General features: G+C 39.1%; 2 protein-coding genes across 2 annotated transcripts in view; both read left to right on the top strand.

Annotated features, from left to right (window-relative positions):
• The window catches only part of LOC148068716 (FERM, ARHGEF and pleckstrin domain-containing protein 1-like), a 48,571-nt gene extending 36,250 nt beyond the window's left edge, over positions 1-12,321 (top strand). Inside the window, exons 14-27 of the mRNA XM_087804135.1 lie at positions 1,845-2,026; positions 2,297-2,386; positions 3,191-3,324; positions 4,507-4,588; positions 4,647-4,884; positions 5,819-5,949; positions 6,012-6,080; positions 6,263-6,352; positions 6,529-6,611; positions 7,170-7,285; positions 8,230-8,381; positions 9,880-9,987; positions 11,408-11,559; positions 11,621-12,321. Coding sequence (XP_087660261.1) covers positions 1,845-2,026; positions 2,297-2,386; positions 3,191-3,324; positions 4,507-4,588; positions 4,647-4,884; positions 5,819-5,949; positions 6,012-6,080; positions 6,263-6,352; positions 6,529-6,611; positions 7,170-7,285; positions 8,230-8,381; positions 9,880-9,987; positions 11,408-11,559; positions 11,621-11,693 — 1,700 coding nt within the window. The 3' untranslated portion in view covers positions 11,694-12,321. The remainder of the gene's footprint in view (positions 1-1,844; positions 2,027-2,296; positions 2,387-3,190; positions 3,325-4,506; positions 4,589-4,646; positions 4,885-5,818; positions 5,950-6,011; positions 6,081-6,262; positions 6,353-6,528; positions 6,612-7,169; positions 7,286-8,229; positions 8,382-9,879; positions 9,988-11,407; positions 11,560-11,620) is intronic.
• Positions 12,322-13,444: 1,123 nt separating this feature from the next.
• LOC148068715 (dedicator of cytokinesis protein 9-like) overlaps positions 13,445-17,105 on the top strand; it is a 64,045-nt gene continuing 60,384 nt past the window's right edge. Inside the window, exon 1 of the mRNA XM_087804291.1 lies at positions 13,445-13,769. Coding sequence (XP_087660417.1) covers positions 13,653-13,769 — 117 coding nt within the window. The 5' untranslated portion in view covers positions 13,445-13,652. The remainder of the gene's footprint in view (positions 13,770-17,105) is intronic.

Below are 17,105 nucleotides of genomic sequence, written 5' to 3'. Positions count from 1 at the left end.
CAGAAACTCCTGTACTTGCGTACTGATTTGAAAGTGCTGGTCATACATCAACTCATGTCATTAGAGGCAGTTGTTTCTGTGAGTCGTATTGTTGTGGAATGTGTTTTGTTTTGTCTCTTTATTCACATAAATGGTGAGATTTAAGTTAGTAGGTGAGGGACTTTCTTCTGTGTTTATCAACTTCAACATTTGATGTAAATGAAAACTGCACTTTCTTTTTTTCTGTCTCTGTTTTTCTTTCTTTTGCACGTATTCATGTGTAAATATCTTTGTTTGTGTTTCTTTATGTACTTTTCTTTTTTCCATGTTTCCTGTCTGTATGGTTGTACTTGTCAAACAATTACTTCCGGAGTAACAAGTTCTTCTGCCTGCAGTGATCCAGCTAGAAGTTAAAATCTCCTATGAACATAATTGTTAGAAAGAGTACATTTAATATGCCCCGCCCCAGGATGATTGGCTCAAAAAATGGATTCCTTTTCACGTCAATATGGTGACATGAAGATTCTAGTGTTCAAGATAAGATAAGGAAAAGAGATTATGGATGTCAACAATTATATAGAGCCGTCCAATGAGAGTCAGACCAATGTTAAAGTAAAGTCATTTGTGTGTTTAGTGAAGGTGGACAAACGAAAGAGTTGGTTTTGCCTAAGACTGCTAAAAAAACCTGTGTCTGATTGTGTTTGTTTCAGAACAAATTTTAAAAAAGTTCTTCTGCATGTCATATTATTTTCCTGACTCAAAAGAAACTGAAATAGTTCAACATTCAGGTGTCCATCCATTTTCTTCCAGTTATTGGAGGTCAGGTCGTGGGTACACTAGCTGTTGACTATACGACCCCTAGCAAATCTCCCCTTGCTTGAGTCGCGCTGAGCTGATTTAATATGGTGTGTGGCCAGTATCACACGCTCAGTGATAACATATAGATTAATTATAGATGCGTATCAGCTTTACTGCCTCAACACAAACACAAAAACCTAAAAGAACCAAGAGCTTAACTTAAAGTAATGTGTTTTTAATGTGTACTTTACATTCTAAGTCCACAGTGGAGGCTGGACTTTACATAGAAAATGCAGCTTTAGCAGATCAACTACTCCACCTTTAAGGGTAAATCCCTTTTTTTCTGGGCTCACCTGTCACCTCAGCTATTTCATTGTTTTCTTGCATCAACACCAGATCAGCAAGAAGCCACAGATTGACTTATTGATGGAGAAACAACAGATTATTGTCTGCTAACCTAACATAATTAGCCCCACAATGGATTAGCTGGATCACTGCAGGTTCAGTTTTACTGTTGTAAACTGCACGCTCCTGTCTCCTCCATGATGGTACTGCATGCTCTCCATGTACTGTAATTCTTTATATGTCACATGATCATGACACTTGTAATTTTCAATGACAGAAGCTGCTCACTGTGTCACCTTGAATCAAGTTGATTGACTTTAATCAGCAAATCAAAAGCTTTCCTAGTTGTCGTCTTTGTTCATTTGCCTGCATGATGTCAGTGTGTCGTCTGATCTCTGTCTTGCTGCTCTTGTTTCAGTCGTCTGTAACTCTAGATTTAATAAACCTTAAATCTGCTTTGCAAGTTCACCTGGCTTCCTCTCTTCATCCTCCTTCTGTTGTCTGCCCTGCATGTCATAACTGCATGTTTGTGCTGAGCCGTCAAAGGACAGCCGTGAGACGTGGGCATGTCTCTGCTGATGCATAGTAAGTGATCTTTGTCAGTGACACAGACAGAGCTGTCTCAGTTTGTGTATCGATCGATGTTTGAGCCGGTCAGAGGAGTCTGGACATGTATTTGACACTGACCTTTGATTTTTTTTTTCTCTCCCCGTGTGCAGCAGCTGTGGTGTCCAGCAGTCCCTACATGTCCTCTGTGCCACCGCACGCTCTAGTGAACGGACAGAAGTCGCTGGATATCGTCCCCCACAGTCCAAATGGCCAACAACCGTCCCCGCTCACCAGCCCGCTCCTGAATGACGCCTGCAGTGTTCGCACCGACGATGAAGATGATGTCAGGAGGAAGGTAGTAGACACTCTTCTCACATTGGCTTTCAAGTACTCACAGATGCTAGATGTATGTTTAAGCCCTGCTACTTGATAGTCAAACTGTATTCATAGTGCGACTGTCTTGGGAATGTCAGAGGGGATTCCCAAAGCTTGGTCGAAACTTTGACAACATTTCGGGAAATCCCTGATGAAACTTTCATAATGAATGAAAGAGAACATAACTGTCTGTGCGACAGCTGCGTTACACATATTTCGATTAAATAACGTGTTCATGTGCTCTGTGCAGAGATTTCCCACTGATCGAGCCTACTTCATCGCCAAGGAGCTCCTGACCACGGAGCGGACGTACGTGAAGGACCTGGAGGTGGTGACGGTGGTAAGAATGTGTCAGAGTTTCACCTGAATACTTCTGACTTCTGAGTTATTGAAGCGATCATGTCTTTTATTAAGCCCTGTTCTCTGGAACACATTCATCTTTTTTGTTCAGAGGTGAAGAACAAGCTCACTTCCACACTCGTTCAGAATACTATTGCTGCTCATTAAAAATGCAGTTTTAAAACTGGGCTACATCAGATCCACTAATTCTCAGTCTTTTGAACATCTCATGAATATTTGGGTTAGCTCATGCCCTCGTTCTTTTCCCACCACTGCCTCTGCCACAACCTCTTTACGAGACCCCATGGTCTACTTTTAAAGCCTAATGGATAAATGTAGTATTTGTCAGTGTCAATTAAAGTTGTTGCTCCTCATAAGGTTCTCTAAATGAAAATGTAGGGGTCAACATTATAAGCAGAAACCCTTTAGTGGCCAAAAAAAATAACCTGTGAGGGCATTATGATGTCAAATATTTAAAGCCAAATTAAATAAAGTTACCATAAAACTTATCTTGAGCTGTTATATTTTTATTTATATTAATTCATATTTAATTAATATCAATATTTGACTTTTTAAATGTATGTATACAGCATATCTACGACATACTGGGCCACAAAAATACAGTAAAACGGTCCCAGGTCTGCTCAAGTCTGTCGGTTCGCAGAACCTATTATGTTGAGGGATAATCCACAAAAATGCAGCCATCAGGTGTCCAGTGTCCCTCAGACAGTTCCTGTCGCTCATGGTATGCTTAATATGGACACTAGATGACCTTTGATCTCAATCCTCTTTTTTGTGATCTTAGTCCTTCCAGAGCGCCGTAGGGCAGGATGAAGCTACTCCCGACTCTCTGAGGAACGCCGTCGCCTCCACGTTTGAGCCTCTTCACAAGTTCCACACAGGATTTCTCAGGGATGTGGAGCAGCGTCTGGCTCTGTGGTGAGTTTCTGACCTCAACATGTGCTGGTGTTCCATCAGGGTTAATGAATAAAAGCATATTTCAACCCCACCAGACCTCTTTGTGTCTTAGACTGTAACACAAAATGACTATTCTGAATTTTCCTCCATCAGAAAGATGATAGTGTGGGTGTTGTGCGCCTGCTTCTTCTTTGCGCTTTAATTATTTTCCTTTCAAGGGGGAAACCCCATCCCATCCTGATGACCTCGGGCCGTATTGTCTCCATGGCAACTGTCATGCCGCATCCCAACCGCTCTTTTCCTGCCTGTGGGTTTCTTAATGATGTTGAGATTTATCGCAGAGACTCCTACACTGACAGTGATGCATAAAATCTGTCATAACTCAGCTACAGGCGCTCAGTTATTTTTATTTAGTAAGTGGAGTCTGGTGGAATCAATCACAAACACACATCACATTTGAACTCTTTAAGTTGCTGGAGTTGAGTTTATAAATTGGCAGATCCATCAAGCTTCGACAATGTGACTTAATTTTTGTTAAAAAAAGATTATTTTCTGACACTGTAAGTCTAGTCTCAGTGATTAAGTAAATTATGCTCAGGAGAGACACCTGCTGGATGTTTTTAAAACTTATTATTTCAGATTGATTTTCTTCTCATTTGTCAAGTATTTTTTTATTGTGTATATATAATAATAGTTTAGTTACATATTTATATATATATATATATATTTGAGAACTAAAGTCATGCTTACTTTGATATGAGTTTCCAATTAAATTCAGAACAAGTTCAAGATGGACCTTTTTCTTTTATATTGTTATTCAAACAAGAATTTTTTGTCTTCCCAAAATCCAAAATAGTTTGGGAAGATTTAGATGCTTTTATTGTATTTTTTACTTAATATTTTTCTCAAGTTTTCAGATGTCATTATTGGACAAACAAGTGACTACCATGATATTGACAAATTAAAGGTGGATATTTGACTTAAAATCAAGGTAGATTTATGTTAAGTAGATAATGTGATACAGTTTATTAAGATTTCATACCCACATCATCTGTTTGGTAAAAATTAATTGTTTTGGACCCTTGTTTCTTTAAAAAAAATAAAGAATTAAAAAAAAATCAAAACATGTCTCTCATCAGACGTGGGTGAAGTTGTTGGGTCGGGAGTTTCTTTGACTTCAGTTGATTTGATATTGGTTTTCAGGGAGGGACGTTCCAACGCTCACATCAAAGGAGACTACCAGCGTATCGGAGATGTGCTGCTGAAGAACCTTCAAGATCTGAAAGTAAGAACTCTCGACACGATTGAAACCTGCTCTAATGTTCTTCCACTTCTCTTCACAGCCGCTGACCACCGACCTGCATAAGCAGTGTGAGATTCTGGTGGAGCTGGAGAAGGCCTGCCGAGCGTCCCGCAAGCTGGAGACTCTTTGCAAGGACTTTGAGCTCCAGAAAGTCTGTTACATCCCGTTCAACGTCTTCATCCTGCGGCCGCTGCACAGGCTGATCCACTACAAGCAGATTCTGGAGCGACTGTGCAAACACTACACAGCGACGCACGTGGACTTCAGAGACTGCAGAGGTATGACTAGTATATGTAATGTAATTATATGTATAAGTATGATTGATCCTGATGATAAGGTTCCAGGGTTGAGTCAGTACTTGGGTGACTTAGATCAGTCTGTCAAACTGAGCCTGAGAAACCTGGGTGTTGTATTTGTTAAAGACCTGTCTCTTGTTTAACACTGCAGAAAACTGACCAGAAACTGTTTCCTTCAACTGAGAAAAATCTCTAAACTTAGGAAAACGTTGTCGGAACATGATCTGGAGCTTGTAATCCATGCGTTTGTTTCTTCTCGTCTGGACTATTGTAACAGTTTATTTTCATGTCTTAACAAGAAGGATCTGTCTCGTCTGCAGTTGATTCAGAACTCTGCAGCGAGAATTCTGACCCGCTCAAGTAGAAGAACTCACATTTCTCCGATCCTTAAAACTCTTCACTGGCTTCCAGTTTCTTTCAGGATCAACTTTAAAATTCTGGTTCTTGCTTTCAGAGCTATTCATGGTCCGGCTCCTCCTTACATCACTGATCTGATCCAGCCTTACACCCCAGCTCGGGCTCTGAGGTCTGTGGATCAGAATCTACTTATGGTTCCTCGCACACGGTTCAGGACCAGAGGAGAGAAATCCTTCCAGGCTGTTGCTCCTAAGCTTTGGAACGATCTTCCTCTCTCTTTGCGCTTGATGGATCTACTGACTCCTTTAAGAAACACCTTAAGACGTTTCTATTTGTTCAGGCTTTTCCTTGAACTTTTTCTGGAACTCCTGTTGTGTTATCCGTTTTATCTTGACCTTTAAAGTACATACTTTATTGAATATTGTTTTGATTGTTTAAGTGCTTTGTGACCCTGGTCTGGAAAAGCACCATACAAATAAAAATGACTTACTTACTTACTTACTTACTAGTACCCTTAAGTCATGTTATTAAGTACTCAACAATGTCTGCCTGGTCTTAGCTGCGCTGGCAGACGTGTCCGAGGTGGTGGAGCAGCTGCAGGGAAGCACCGTCAAGATGGAGAACTTCCAGAAACTCCTGGAACTCAAGAAGGATTTGATCGGTGTGGACAACCTCGTCGTTCCTCAACGGGTAACTCATGAACTTCTCAGTGAATACAGAGTTGTTACTAATGAGTGAGTGTGTGTCTGCAGGAGTTTGTCAGGTTCGGCTGCCTCAGCAAACTGTCCGGGAAGGGTCTCCAGCAACGGATGTTTTTCTTGGTAACTGCCTTTGTCACAAGAAAATAGTCTGTAGAAGTTATAAAAAAAAATGAACCTCCCGTGTCCTGGGACTCCTCACACAATCTTCTCAATGAGGAGGATCTGTGGTTCTACTCTGAATCTCTTCTAAAGGACAAGCTTCCATGTCTAAGTCGTGACTCTCTTCTTCTCTTTGGCAACAGTTCAACGACGTGATCCTCTACACAAGTCGAGGGATGACGGGCACCAATCAGTTCAAAGTTCACGGCCAGCTGTCGCTCCACGGCATGACGGTAAGAGAACCCTCGCTCACGCAGGTCTGTCATTAGCGTCCGTGTTGGATCTTTCATCGCCCGCTCGTGGGGAAAACAACTTAATATTTCATACGTGGATCTCACTTCTTCTGTCTATTTCGGTTGCAGCTGTCCCAGATTCCGCTGCTCTCTAATGCCTTTCCTGTGTCTAACAGATCAGGGAGAGCGAGGATGAGTGGGGGGTCCCTCATGCCTTCACCATGGTGGGGAAACAACAGTCAGTGGTGGTGGCAGCCAGGTCAGTGATGGTGCACACAAGAGTAAAAATAGACCAGAGTGATGGACGCTCTGCACTGCAAACACACACTTTTTATTAAGGTTACAAAAAATACTTTTCTAGGGATTACTTTCTTCTTTAAATGTAGTTACCTTGATAACGACTTCTATGTCAGTTAATATATAATGTTCAAGACAAGATAGATTTTATAGCAGCCTGAACAGCTTAAGCTAGTTCTAGGTCACTGAGGATTGCCTGCTGGATATTTTGTGCAGAAAAACATGCATTAATCCAGTCGTAGAACATTGTTGGAAAGAAGTCCTGATCAGATTTAAGATACACACACAAAAATAAATACGAAACATATTGTAGTGGGTCACCTGCTGTCGTGAATGCAAACTAGACAAAAGCAATCAATCGCTGTGCTCTAACATCTGGTGTATATCCCGGTGTAAGAACAACAGTGACAAGTACCAGGTGTGGTGGGTATATGATGTTGTTAAAAGGTGTTTCATCACGTCATTCTTTTTCAACTGGAGGATCATTGGTTAGTTCTAAAAAAAACCCATTTTTTTCCAGCTCGTCAACAGAAATGCAGAAGTGGATGGAGGACCTGACGACAGCGATTGAGAACACCAAAACAAACAGCAACGGACCCTTCTCTGAACTCCTGACCTGCTCTCTGACTGACCACAGTAAGTTTTCAGTAAATACAATTCTCCGCAGGAGTGTCACAGATTAACTGGATGATATGCGTCACACTGCTTTTCCTTGTGTGTGTGTGTGTGTGTGTGTGTGTGTGTGTCATCTTTAAGAGTTGTGAATAGAACAATACATTTGAAGTACACATGCGTGTATAATGTTGGTAAGGTTTTATTTAATATCAAACTTTTCTTAACTTCCTTAAGGAAATACAATTGTGATTTTAGCATAATTTTTGGTTTTTACGTTCTACGAGTATTATTTTGTGGTTAAATTATGTGTGCATATTTTAGATGAAAGATTTCAATTTGGAAAAAGTAAAGCAACCTGTCAGTGTAGTTGCAACTGTTGATGACAAAAGTTTCCTGTTCACTAGACTTTCACTCTTCTCAAAATCTTCTTCTAGCAACTCTGGAAGAACACAGAGGCCTTCCAAGGTCGAGCAGGAGACATAGTTTCTCAAAGGAGTCCTGGGTTCGACCCAAACTTGCATGTAGAAATGTATACATATTTTACAGTTCTGGGATTAAATTGTTGCTCAAATTTGGATGTTGTGCATGAAGTATTAAAGTACATAAATATTTAGACAGAATCTATCATTTTCTGTTTTATTTTTACAAATGTTTATTTATAACAACCTACTTTTTCCTATTCTAAAATATTTTATTCATGTATTGCTGTTTGTCTTGTTGCATCCTCTGTTAACTTATATTGTTTCTTATACATCTGTTCATGGAATTGTATCGTTTGTTTTAAACTGTTAAATTTTTCCTCAGGCTCTGTTTAGAAATTATTTTCTCCTTTTCCTCCTGAGGTGGACCAGAGTCTCTTCATGACGATCCTCTAACGACTCTTCTCGTTTGCAGTCATGCGATTAAACTGTCCCCTCATCTCCCCGCTCATCCTCCGGTAGTAACGTCCTCCTGAATTTTCCCAGAATTCCCTCACGAGGCCGACGTGGAGTCCGAGGACGACACGGTGGCGTCGCACACCTCGGCGGAGAGGTCGGCTCGCGGCAACACCATGGTGCACGTGTGCTGGCACAGGAACACCAGTGTGTCCATGGTGGACTTTAGCGTAGCCGTGGAGGTACCAGCTGCAACCTCCTCCTCTCCTCCGTCCTCCACCTTCTGTCGTTCACCCTTTCTCTGTGGCCGGGTCCATCTTTCAGTGGGAACAGTAGCCGTGTGAAGGATACTGTTCCCACCTCGTCTCACTCTTGCTTTTCTTTCCACTCGAAGGACTGGAGAGAAGTCGTAGCACCGTCCTCCCTGACCTGCTTCTCCTCTGTTGCCTCTTCACAGACGTGTTGATCCCTCTGCCTGCATGTCTGTGTCTCACCTTCTCTGTGTTTCCCTGTCTCTCTCTCTGCGCCATCCGTCTGTGTAGAAGACCCTAGTCCAGTCAGGGAGAGTAAGACCCCCAGTGGCCAGGGACCCGTGCCTCTGTGTGTAATCTGCTGGTACCGAGTTCAGAGTCTCTCCTTTAGTGAAACCTGCAGGAGTCTTGAGGTAAAGCAGCCAGACAGAGGACTCAGAGGCCCTCTGGTTGCTGCATGAAATGTATTTTAGATGAGTTTGTAAGCATGAAAATTCAATTATATGCAATGACCGAGCTATAATACAACAGATTACAAAATTTACAACACAAAGTACTTTTAACAAGTTTTCATTCATGTCTATAAGCCATGTTAGACACATGAAAGTCGATCGCGTAAAGCAAAGGAATTCAAAGTGGTCTGTAATGTCATGTAAACAAACAGTGTCTTCGTAATAGCACAAGCATGTTAGCTACAGGATAGGAATATAACATTTTGACGTAGGAATTACACTTTTATTTTCTTTAACCCTTATTACAAATGTATTTATACCATATGTTATTCATACCATCGGCCCTGAAATAACTATTAAATAGTAAAGTGTAGTTTGTACAAATTAATTAAAAGTTTACATTTATTTTTACAATAACATGACAACTACGGTCTTAGAACCGTTCTAGCCTAAATTGTCATTGAAAAAATGATTGGTTTAAAAAAAGAATATTGGAATTAAAAAATAAATGTTAACTTAGAAAAGACCATAGACAAAACACATCAAATAAATACATTCTTAAAACTTTTATTTTGATCTATTTTTCCATCACTGTGTGGTTTTCCTACTTCCTAAACAGTTGCAAAATGTTTTTGTTCAATTCATATAATGTGAATTTTTATTTTTTACACAAATCTTTTTTTTTTAATGCCAACAGAAGAAGTTCACAACCAATCAATTGACACCTTTAAGTGTCCGATGTCTCGCACACAAAAGCACGGGAGAAAAAGTCATGTTTCTTCATGCTCACTTAAAGGAGATCTTTGTGCATTTTATAATAAAATCACAAACATCCAGAGAGTAGATTAGCTTTAGTACAACATTTAAAATATTTGTGTTAATCGTGTCATGTTCAGTTTAAGTCACTTACTTTAAATTATATATATGTGTCAAATGTAGATAGATAGATATGTGAACTGTGTGATCTGACTAACACACAGTAGTTAACTCAACACAACAGCTATTTTTCTAACGATTGTTCATCCGTGTCCTTGCAGAACCAACTGTCTGGAAACCTGCTGAGGAAGTTCAAGAACAGCAACGGCTGGCAGAAGCTCTGGGTCGTCTTCACCAACTTCAGCCTCTTCTTCTACAAGTCGCATCAGGTGAGAAGCTTCTCCACAACTGTCTGTTTGTCCAGCAAACACAACATTTTTGCGGCATGTTTACTCTCTTTGTGTCGAGAGTGTGTGTGGAATTCAGATCTGCATGTTAAAAAATATTTTCCCATCAGGTGTTTTTGCACTTCTCTGACAGAAGAACATAGACGAGTGTGTTTAGACAGTTCAGCTGATTTTATGCTGTAGAATATTGTCATTCTTTAGGATATCCATATTAACAGCATTGATCTTCTGTGTATATTCTTGTGCCACCTTGTGGGGAGTCCTCGCATTACACTCAAGAAGGTTTTATAGTCAATTTAAAGGATTTAGAGGCGGATTGTCTTGAACTCACCTACCTGGGTCAAGTGAGAGTTAGCATTTAAGAAGAATTTTCACTTGTTTCTCCTAATTTTTATTTTAATGTTAAAAAAAAATCTTCTTATATGCTGTGTTTGAATATTTCATCAGCCTAACTGGTTGTTTTCTCTCTTTGGTAAACATATGTCTTTGGTTATGTTCTTTCTTTGGTTGTTAGGGAATCAAAATGTATTTTTATATTGTGTTATGTACTTTACAATGACTGTTCTTCAATCTAGACTTCAGAAACTTGTATTATTGTTTAAAATATAGACAAATTCCTTTCTTTTCATTTCTGTAAGATATTTGCATGATTTTTATGTTAGCAAAACAATGTTGCTAAGCTATGCAATGACCAATAAGGGAAGGTTTTATAAAGGTGAATTATATACTATATAAACTCACAAGTGCTGCTGGCAAATATTCATAATAACTTATATAAATGTTTGATTTTTAATTTTGCACTGACTATCTTAATTGTCTGATGTTACTACAAATTTCCAAGAAAAGTATTTTTTAAAGGATAATTTTGATATAAATGCTGTTTATTGAAGAATTAAATTGGTGTTGAAAAGCTTCAAAACACACAATTGATATCTGTAAGTATATTTTATTATGAAAATGGTATCCTAGCTAGTATCAGTCATAACAGCTAGCAACTGGTATAATGGCTGTTGTTGTCTTAATTAGTATGATTATTTTCTATAATACTATGTATTACTTTTAAAAAACATTTTTTTAATATAATAATAATAATAATTTCATGATATTATTTTTTATTTCCATCAATGGATTACTTTAGTGATGCTCTGATGAAGCATCATGAAACAGTGTTATGTTGTTGAGACGTCAGTAGGTGGCGCCAAATTATGTTTTTTTTCATTAGAACAATTGTTCAAAACAAAGTAAAATAGTGCAGAGACCGCCATCTAGTGGATAGTGACACTGCTTCATGAAACTTCATCAGACCATCACTAAATTACTTTTTTTGTAACTTCTAAAAACATTTTTTAATTAAACACTGATAAAAAAACAGTTGACGATAATGTGTATTTTCGTCCTCCAGGATGACTACCCTCTGGCCAGTCTTCCTCTGCTCGGGTACTCTGTCACGGTCCCGTCAGAGTCTGAAAACATCCACAAAGACTATGTTTTCAAACTTCACTTCAAGTCTCACGTCTACTACTTCCGGTCGGAGAGCGAATACACCTTCGAGAGGTACGGATAGGCGTCTGCATCGACGCTGGTTTGCTAACAGCTTCTGTCGTTTGACCCACAGGTGGATGGAGGTCATCCGCAGCGCAACCGTCCCGGCCAGTCGCAACCGTGCCCTGAACAACAACGGTCACTAAAACTGCTGGACTTCATCACACGTCTGGAACATTTGTACATGCGTCTTTACACTTGGTGCTCTCAAGGCTTTACCGACGACACGTCCGCGGGCCGTGCATTTTTATTTGGCATTTTTACTCTTTTTAAAGATGTCATTTTATACTCTTTTTCTAACGGTCTGAGCCACTTTCTAGCTTATGTTGAAATAAATGTTCGTGATGATTCATTCACAGCTTTCAGTGCCAAACCTCTCATGTTCGACACCTTTAAAACTCATCACTTTGTTTACGTGCTTTGTATTTATAATGTGCGACGACTGGACGCCCTCCTGCACCAGACGAGGAGGTCAGTGACTGCCATCCATTTTATTTGCTGATATTTCTCTTCTAAGTCTCAGTTGTCATTTAAATGAAGTCCGTAAAAGAAAGAAAGGAATAATCATGTATTATGAAAGAACTTTTAAGATAAAGTGTACGAAAAAAAAAAAGCATCTTTCAGTTTCAACGGACCTCCTGCGTTTCCAGGTTTTATGGGTGAAAATGTGCCAATTGGGTTTTGCCGTGAAGATGGAAAACTTCTCACCGGGTTGGAAGGGATTTTTTTCCAGGCAACAGAAAGGTCTTTGGAAATGAAAGCAATAAAAATATTCAAACCTCTCAATAAGGGTGTTATTTTTCTTACAGCCTGTAGGTGGCGACGTTGCAAAGAAAGTCTACTCTAAATGGATGGATAGATAGATAAACTTTATTGATCCCTGTGGAGATCTTCGGGAAACTGTTAAATACAGTATTGCAGTCAAATGCAAAAATCAATTCGGTTATTAGTATCTTCTATTATTGGGATCTTTATTAATAATGAAGTTTCATTTCTTTAATAAAGAGGTAACATTATTATTATTATTATTATTATTATTATAACACCTAATATGTAAGTAAGTAAGTAATTTGTATTTATATAGCGCTTTTCTAGACCAGGGTCACAATGAAACCTCCAGAGTTGTACATGACTTAAATCAAAAGTACCTTTCGCCTGAAATAATTATAATTTTTATTTTCTAATAGCTCAACTGCTGCAGGTTTGTCACACTCAAGCCGGACCAATCGTAATCATAGAATTGTATTGTTTAAAAAAAACAAAACTAAAATGAACAAAATACTAACGTAAATAATAACGATTCATGTAAAGCAAGTCTTAGAGGAATTAATGAAGTGTTTTCATCTGTTTCTACGCTTTGACTCTTATACACTATTACCAAAACTTTTAAAATGTTTTTTTTATTTTATTATTACAAATTTAAGTTCATTGTTCTTGTTTGTTATTACCAGAACCATAAATAAAAATATTTCCAATTATTTAAGGACATTGTTATGCTATCATAGCTATCATGCTATCATGTTGCTAATCTATCAAATGTATCTGATGCTTACAAACTGCCCCCAAAATACATCTTAAATTAATAAATTCTTACCAGAGTAAACTTGAAAGAAAGAGACAAACATTTTTTATCAATGAACAAGGGTTTTAATACCCGTTTTTAAAAACAATTAAAAATAACACTTTCATTTTACAAAAATTAGTTTAAAAGATGTTATGCTAAGCTAATGGCTACGGGTTCCTGGCTAGCATCCTAGCTAGCTGACCCTTGAACTGGGTGAATTTTGGCGCTAAATACCGTGTGGTCAGGAGTGGGCAGCATGTGCTTATAGTCCAGCCCCGGCAGCGGGGAGGAGGGCTGGACTTCAGGCCGGCGAGGGGGCGGAGAAGGCCGGGCAGGGGCGAGCTCAGCGTCGGACTGACACTCACCAACTTTATCTGGACCACAACAAACCCCGCAAGGAGGATAGGACGGGACTTTGAACTTGAAGACCAGAACCGGGAATTGTTATTTTTGAAAGTAGGAGCTTTTACTCCGTGAACTGACCCGAGCCAGGATGACTTCTTCTCTCTAGACCTCGACGGCTCGTGGACCAGGAGCGAGGATGTCTACTCCTTCTCACCCGGAGACGAGGAAGTTCACCCGGGGTCTGGGGAAGCCCGGCACCGCGGCAGAACTCCGACAGAGCGTGTCCGAGGTGGTCAGGACGTCCGTGCTCGTGGTAAGTACGCGCTCATGCCTCCCCCCCATGACCCCCCCATGACCCCCCTCTCTCACCCACGCTGCTGTTATGAGTGGACCTGTCATCGCTGGTCCACGCACGTGGGACGATCGTCATTCAATATAATAAATATATAATAATATATCATTATATTAATGCATTTACAGAACAGTTATCTGTGAATCTAGTGTATAACTTGAGTTAAGATGTCTCTGTTTAACTTCATTAAACAGGATTTAAACAGAATCTAGACCTCGTAGAATCTAGTAGATCTTCTACTGGATTTTACTTTCAAGAAGAGAACTTGGTTCTTCTTTGGTCGTGAAACATCATAGTCACGTCTTACCTTTCTTCTTCAACTCTTTCCCTTTATAAAAAGAGGTTTGGATCAGAGGACTCGCTATTAATATCAAATCAAAGACTTGAACCTGGACCCACGATTAAATACAAACTCCATGACATAATGTTAAATGTTCAAAAAGTGAACGTCCATCTGTTGTAAAAAAAACAACAACTGCTGTATCAAGTTTCCAAACAATACTGATGGTCCAAGAACACCATGTGCTGCGTTTGTAGTATTGACACAAACAGTCCCCAACTAGCTGGGTCTTTAAAGCCCTTTAATGTCTTTTTTAAATAGTTGTTTTTGCTTTACTTTTCCTTACCTTATATTACATATGTCAAACTTGTGAACCAAATAATACTAATAATAATAATAATAATAATAGCCTGTTAAGTCATTTAATGTGGCCCGCTCGTATGTTTGTTTAAAAAAATGTAGATTAATGTTCATGTTGATATGTCGAGTTAAAACTACGTCAGTATTTAAGATAAGATAAGGGGCGGAGATTATGGACGTCAACAATCAGAGTGAAATTGGAAGTGATTTCTTTGTTTAAAGATGAACAAACACAGAGACAATAAAAGATAAAGTTTAGCCTCATAGAATGAAAGTGTAATGTCAGACTCGTGCGTCCTGTGTGTGAGGCGAGTCTAGAAGATTCCGTTTGTTCTGCCTCTTCATAAAAAATCTTGGCCCCTTGTGTGATAGAGTTTAACACACCTGCCTCGATCCTTTGCTGGAAGGTGGAGCAGCGCATTCCTTTTTCTATAGCAAATAATTCTACTTCCTTTAAGGTGCCTCTTTACCGCGAGGTTATCTTCTGACTATGCAGCTACCGGTCTGATTATCTTTAGCCATGTTAGCAGATGTGGTCTTTGAAGATGTAATCCATGAGCTGAGAAGTAATGGATTACATTCACTCATAATAATGTAATTGAGTACATTTTTTTAATGTAGTTGCTACCACTGATCCCCTTGTCCCTTGAGGCTTTCCCAGCTGCTCAGGGCGAGAGGCAGCGAACTTCCTGAACAAGGCACACACAGATCTTATCTTGCCCTTTAAAGTATATACTTTATTGAATATTGTTTTGATTGTTTAAGCGCTTTGTGACCCTGGTCTAGAAAAGCACTTTACAAATAAAAATGACTTACTTATTTACAGACAACTACACACAAACTCACAAACAAGAGTACTTAATGTTTCAGTATTTGTTCTGGCTTTTCCTTGATTTTCTGGAACTCCTGTTGTGTTATCAGTTTTATCTTGACCTTTAAAGTATATATTTTATTGAATATTGTTTTGATTGTTTAAGCGCTTTGTGACCCTGGTCTGGAAAAGCGCTATACAAATACAAATTACTTACTTATTTACTGTGGGAGGAAACTGGAGTTCAGAAAGAACTCACTAACCACTACATAAAAACTGTTAATTAAAATGCATTATTATTATTATTACAATACAACAAAACAAAAAAATGTACAGCAACAAATTTTGGAATGCGTATTATGATGTGTAAAATATAAAAACATGTTTCATTTTGTTATAGAATTTAATTTTGCTAAAATAACATCATGAATTAAACATCTAGACACATTTTGCACCACACTTGATAGCTCACTGTACATATACATGACTTGAACTGCCTACAGTAATTGTATCTTGACAGAAGTATGCAAGAGTTTTTCCACCCCTCATGTCGTGCCATACCTTCGAACACCAAGTACACATATGTTGTGAGCTGTCTGTAGTATGAGCTGCACATACATCTGAATCAGTGCTGAGAGGAGGCGCTTTGTAGTAGCTGTCAGTGAAAGCATCAGTTTTCAAGGGACCGACTGACATGACATAATACAGTACCGGAGAAAGCATGCGGCGTCAACTTCACGCTTCGAGTGTCCAGTGACGGTGACATAATACTTTCATTAAGACCGTCCACTTTCGAAGCGTTTAGACGGCGGCGACCTCTCAGTTCCGTATCACTTTTCCCGGAGAGTCGAGCCGACTTTTGTCGAGGCCAAGTGTGCGGAGTGTTCGGTGTTCCGTCTGAGCGCTCCAGCTTTCCTGGAACAAAGTTGCTAGGTAACTGAAACACTATACGTCCTGGCTCTCTTCACAGAAATGGAATCCTGAGTCAGGCTCGCAGACATCTAGCCACACCTTCGTATTATTTATTCATTCTCCCCGACGTGCACAAGCACAGACTCCAGAGTTTGGACTCGCTTTAGCTGCTATATGTCACTAGCAGCTGAAGGGTGTTTTTATGAAGTCTACTTATTTTCATTAGTATCTTAGAATTGACTAATTTTGTCACCAGGTATGCCCATTAAATTTCAAGTTAAAACACAAAAACTTTTTTAACTAATGGCATCAACAGAATCACATCTTTGATTATTTTAGTTAAGTAGTGAACAAAGAAAACATTAATTTCTTTGGTTTTCACCATTTTTGAACTGCCTGCAATACTGGATTAAACTTCTCGACTTCAACTGATGACTCATATTCTCTGACCAGATCGTTGAATATTATCCGTATCAACCAGCAATCTGAGGGTTAAATCCCAACAGAGCCCCTTTTGTATGAAGCAGCCTATCAGCAGCAAAGTTGAAAACGGTTTGTATTTCATTTAAGTACCCACTTTTCTTGTTGTATTGATCACTTATACATAATTAAAGCAATTTAGAAAATATTTAAGGAATTACCAGATTAGTCTACTAATCGTTTCTATATTCGGTGACTTGTCAAATATTAAAATAATGGTTAGTTGCAGCCCTTATATTAGACAGTAAAAAAGAAAGTTTTGTTTGTGTGATGAGTTTTAACAAGAGTTCTTAGGCTTCTGCCATAAAGACGCTTGATAATTGTAAAAGTTTGAAAGTTTGAAGACGATTGTGATGACGATCAACTGGAAAAAGTTGCACAGTCTGGTCCCATTGGATATCCTTCTAAAAGTTTAGAGATTAGAGTCTCTTGATGTCTTGAATAGGCCCCCCCA

Source organism: Callionymus lyra, chromosome 12 (assembly GCF_982586985.1).
Source record: "Callionymus lyra chromosome 12, fCalLyr1.hap1.1, whole genome shotgun sequence".
Lineage (NCBI taxonomy): Eukaryota > Metazoa > Chordata > Actinopteri > Syngnathiformes > Callionymidae > Callionymus > Callionymus lyra.
Note: the sequence above shows the minus strand (reverse complement) of the source record. Positions and strands in the feature narration are given on the sequence as shown.